Source organism: Cupressus sempervirens, chromosome 4 (assembly GCF_028749045.1).
Source record: "Cupressus sempervirens isolate cs-2001-9-10 chromosome 4, ASM2874904v1, whole genome shotgun sequence".
In the NCBI taxonomy this organism is placed as follows: domain Eukaryota; kingdom Viridiplantae; phylum Streptophyta; class Pinopsida; order Cupressales; family Cupressaceae; genus Cupressus; species Cupressus sempervirens.
The window spans coordinates 812,020,096-812,023,857 of record NC_143121.1 but is presented as its reverse complement, the minus strand read 5'-3'; the positions used below and the strand labels follow the sequence as shown (position 1 = coordinate 812,023,857).

The window sequence follows — 3,762 nt, the reverse complement described above, 5'->3', positions numbered from 1 at the left end:
TTATTGAAATCTTTATGTGTATAAAATTTTCATAATCTATCACTGACATTCTCCTAATAGATATTTACAATTCTTGCCAACAACATTGAGAACACATAAAACTTTTCAATTTATTGAAACCTTTATATGAATGAAATTTTCATGATCCATAACTGACATTCTCCCAACAGGTATTTACAATTCTTGCCAACAACATTGATAATAAATTTTTTTGACACAATTAAATTTAAAAACTATAAAAAAACATTGAAATCTATATAAATTTTATGAATTTTCAAAATATCCATCCTAATATCTATAAACATTAATAAATAAATTAAACTAATAATTCTTCAAAAACTGAAGGCTTGTAGCCAAACATAAATATAGTTTGTAAATTCATTTGATTGCAATACATTGCCAAAGCAGAGCATCTAAACTCTCTTAAACACTGCTCATTATTGAAATTAGTTATCTGTAAGCAGTGAGAGTGGTACTTAACAAATTGCTTTGGTTTTGGGGTGGGAATTTAGATCCTTCATCTTCCTCCTCGTTAAAACTCTATGGCTGTGGCCATTTCCATTTGCATTTTCAGCAGCACCAGCAATAGCTCCCTTCTCCTTCTCTCCCTTCAATGCCATCGACTCCAATTCATTCAAAGCTGTGGAGATGTCTTGCACGAGCCTGTCAGCCAAACTCCTGCTGAAATCCTCTCGTATGACCACTCGCAGAAGTGTTACGTGTTGAGCATCTGGAGCCATATTATACGCAGGCACCACCCAATTAAACCTTCTCAGATGTTCTGAAATATCATGTTCGCTGTACTTGAGCTTCTCCTTGAGAGAGAATGCAACTAGAGGCACACCCTCCTCTTTTGACAGTATATTGAACCGCCCTGTTCTTATAATACTATCGCGCAAATATTTGGCATTTGCTCTGCAGTTTCCAATAATTTTCTTGTATCCCTGCACCAGTTTTGCAATTGGATTTTTGTTAAATCTATTTCAAACATAAATCACTGACTAGTTAAATCATCAGTTTCTTACCTCGTAGCCAAGACGAATCAGTTGGTAGTATTGCGCAATGACTTGACTTGCACCTGCATTAAATTTGTCCAAAAATCAGATCCTCCTCTGAAGAATCAATCTATCAATATTATGTATTTACCTTTTCATTGAAGATGAGATACTGTGAGTTTCTCTGAGCTTTATTGATATTGGTGAGTCCATAGAACCCAGTTAAGTTACTTTGTGAGTTATTAACTCTTAGTTGCATTACTAGTTAACAATGGCTGCCAAAACATTTTCAGATCTTCTCTTCAAACAGCGATTTACAAAAATGTTTCCTTCATTCAATGAATAATAGACTAATAACTTTATCTGCTTTATAAATCTTATTGAGATAAACCATCTTTCTACTTTCCCTGTACCACAGATCCTATTGAATCTGTCAGAAAGAACATAAAATGCTTATTCTATATTTCATTCTGAAGCAAATCACCTACCTTTGGAGAAATTGAGTGTGAAAGTGGGTTGATCAGCTCCAAGATAATTGATGTGGAAAATAAGCTCCTCTGGAAGGTCTTGCTTGCCACGCCAAACAACCCATCCAATCCCGGCATAAACAAGACCATACTTGTGCCCACTCCCATTGATGCTTCTCACCAATGGCAGCCTGAAATCCCACTCCACATTTGGATAGATAAACGGCGCAATGAACCCACCACTTGCAGCATCAACATGTATTGGAGTGTCCCACCTAAACATTTAACATTGCCACCTTTCTCAGCATTACTTAAACTTCCTTTTATCACAATATATTCAATGAATAGATATACAAAACATTGTATAAACTTGAATTTATGACCCCTTTAAAATCCAACTTCTACTCTTATCAAAATAAATAAATTTCGTGAAAAACCACTTTTATTTAATTTCATATTCCATACGCTGTTTTATTGTTCTTCTCCGTCAAAAGATCATTCAGCAGTTTCACATCCTCAAATTCGCCATTATAAGTAGACCCTAAAATGGCAGCAACACAAATGGTGTTTTCATCAACCAATTCTACAGCTTTTCGAGGGTCCATAACATAATACCCTTCTTTCAGCTTCACCTCTTTCAATTCCACCTCAAAATACCGAGCAAACTTCTCCCAACAGACCTAAAAAGCAATGCCATAATAACATCAATTACCATTACCAAAACCTCCAGAGCCCAGCTAATTATTTTAATATTTCAAGAAAACAGAGAAAATAGAATTAGTTATAAATTGAAACCTGGACATTGGAACCAGTCACAATATTGGGGTTGTCATAAGGCTTTCCTTGATCTTTTCTCTTGTTCTGCCACTTGCGTTTGAATGCAAGGCCAGCGAGCATAATAGCCTCTGAAGAACCCACAGTCCCAACACCAACAGCTTGTTCTTTATCAGAAATAGGTGCATTGAACATTCGAGCTATTATGTTCACACACCGGTTCTGAAATTCCCAATGCACAAAAATAATTTAAACACCATTGCATCTCCACAAAAACCATATCTTCATGCACTCAATCTAACGATTTTATCTCACATTTCTACATAAGATACATTCAATAAAGCAGAGCATTTCTTTTCTGAAAATAGGACAAGGTTTAAAGAGATCAATCAATCTCAAATTTCAAATGAGTTTCTACAAACAATTGATGAAACCATTGTCAGATGTTAACTGATAATCAAGCAAAATATATCCTTCTTAAATTGAAAACACAAAACAATGACCTGAAGCTCAGTGGTGACAGGGTACTCATCCATATCAACGTAGTTCTTATTGATGGCTTCCATTATGAGCTTATTACACTCAGGTTCCATCCATGTTGTCACAAAGGAGGCCAAATTAAGCCTCGGATTGCTATCAAGCATAAGTTCGTCACTGATGATCTGATATGCAGCCTCCTTTGGAATTGATTTCTCAGGAAGACCAAACCTGCAAATCAATTCAATACATCAACATCTTAAAATAAACTGAACTCAAACCAGGTATGACATATTTTGAGATTGAGCAATGTTATGAAAGAAAGAAGGAAAATAGAACAGAGTTTACAATGTATACATACTTTGGGAGAGAATGCTGAAGATAACGGGAGGCAAACAAAGAATCAACCACGTCATCTGAACGGCGGGTAATTTCGCTAAGCGCCATTTATTTAAATGTAATATAATATGAAAATGTGTTCTGTAAATTTGGAGAAGAATGGTTTTCTTGCAGGGGCACTCTGCTCTTTATATAATGCGCAAACCAGGAGTAACTCCACTACTACATTAGTTTATTTTATAATAATTTATGGTTCCGAAAGATAAGACTCCGTCATTATTCTATATTCTTCTTACGATTCCATGATTCTGCAGACTCGTTCGGTTTCAGACTGTTTCATTAAAGACGATTGTATGCGCATCTTGCATACCCAAAACAAATCTGATTCGTCCTCGTGTTTTTCACTGTCCATTTGTCAGACGGTATTTTTAAAGTTTATTTTGCTTGACCAGCGCAGGAAAATTATTGAAAGCTTTATGAGTAGTGCTCATTAAAGCTGAACTTCGTCTATAAGCAACGCGGGAATAATACAGAGGGCTGTGATTCTTTCTTGCCGTGAAGTAATAATTGTTCTAGATGGGGCGGTTAAATGTTTATTTTCTACTTTTCAAATGCTCTGGTCCCGTTTGGCTGCTGGAAGATGAGGGCCAAAATCGGGTTATCAGGGTAAAATCAAGTTTTGCAAAAAAACATGAGCATTTGGTTGGTTA

The 3,762-nt window shown here is 35.8% G+C and overlaps 1 protein-coding gene across 1 annotated transcript; it reads right to left on the bottom strand.

The window, feature by feature from the left end:
- Window positions 1–312: 312 nt before the first annotated feature.
- Window positions 313–3,222, bottom strand: LOC149563868 (glutamate decarboxylase-like). Its single transcript, XM_089827006.1, has 7 exons — window positions 3,075–3,222; window positions 2,740–2,944; window positions 2,258–2,458; window positions 1,928–2,142; window positions 1,484–1,737; window positions 1,026–1,078; window positions 313–944 (listed from the first exon to the last, which is right to left on the bottom strand). Exons 1-7 carry the CDS (start codon window positions 3,158–3,160, stop codon window positions 477–479), a joined length of 1,482 nt encoding a protein of 493 aa, XP_089683132.1. The 5' UTR covers window positions 3,161–3,222; the 3' UTR covers window positions 313–476.
- Between the last annotated feature and the right edge of the window lie 540 nt (window positions 3,223–3,762).

Coding starts and splice junctions, on each gene's coding strand:
- LOC149563868 (XM_089827006.1), bottom strand. CDS start 3,160: ATGGCGCTTAGCGAAATTACCCGCCGTTCAGATGACGTGGTTGATTCT. Junction 1,738..1,927: donor GAGAAGAACAATAAAACAGC/GTATGGAATATG, acceptor TTAAATGTTTAG/GTGGGACACTCCAATACATG. Junction 945..1,025: donor TGATTCGTCTTGGCTACGAG/GTAAGAAACTGA, acceptor AAACTGGTGCAG/GGATACAAGAAAATTATTGG.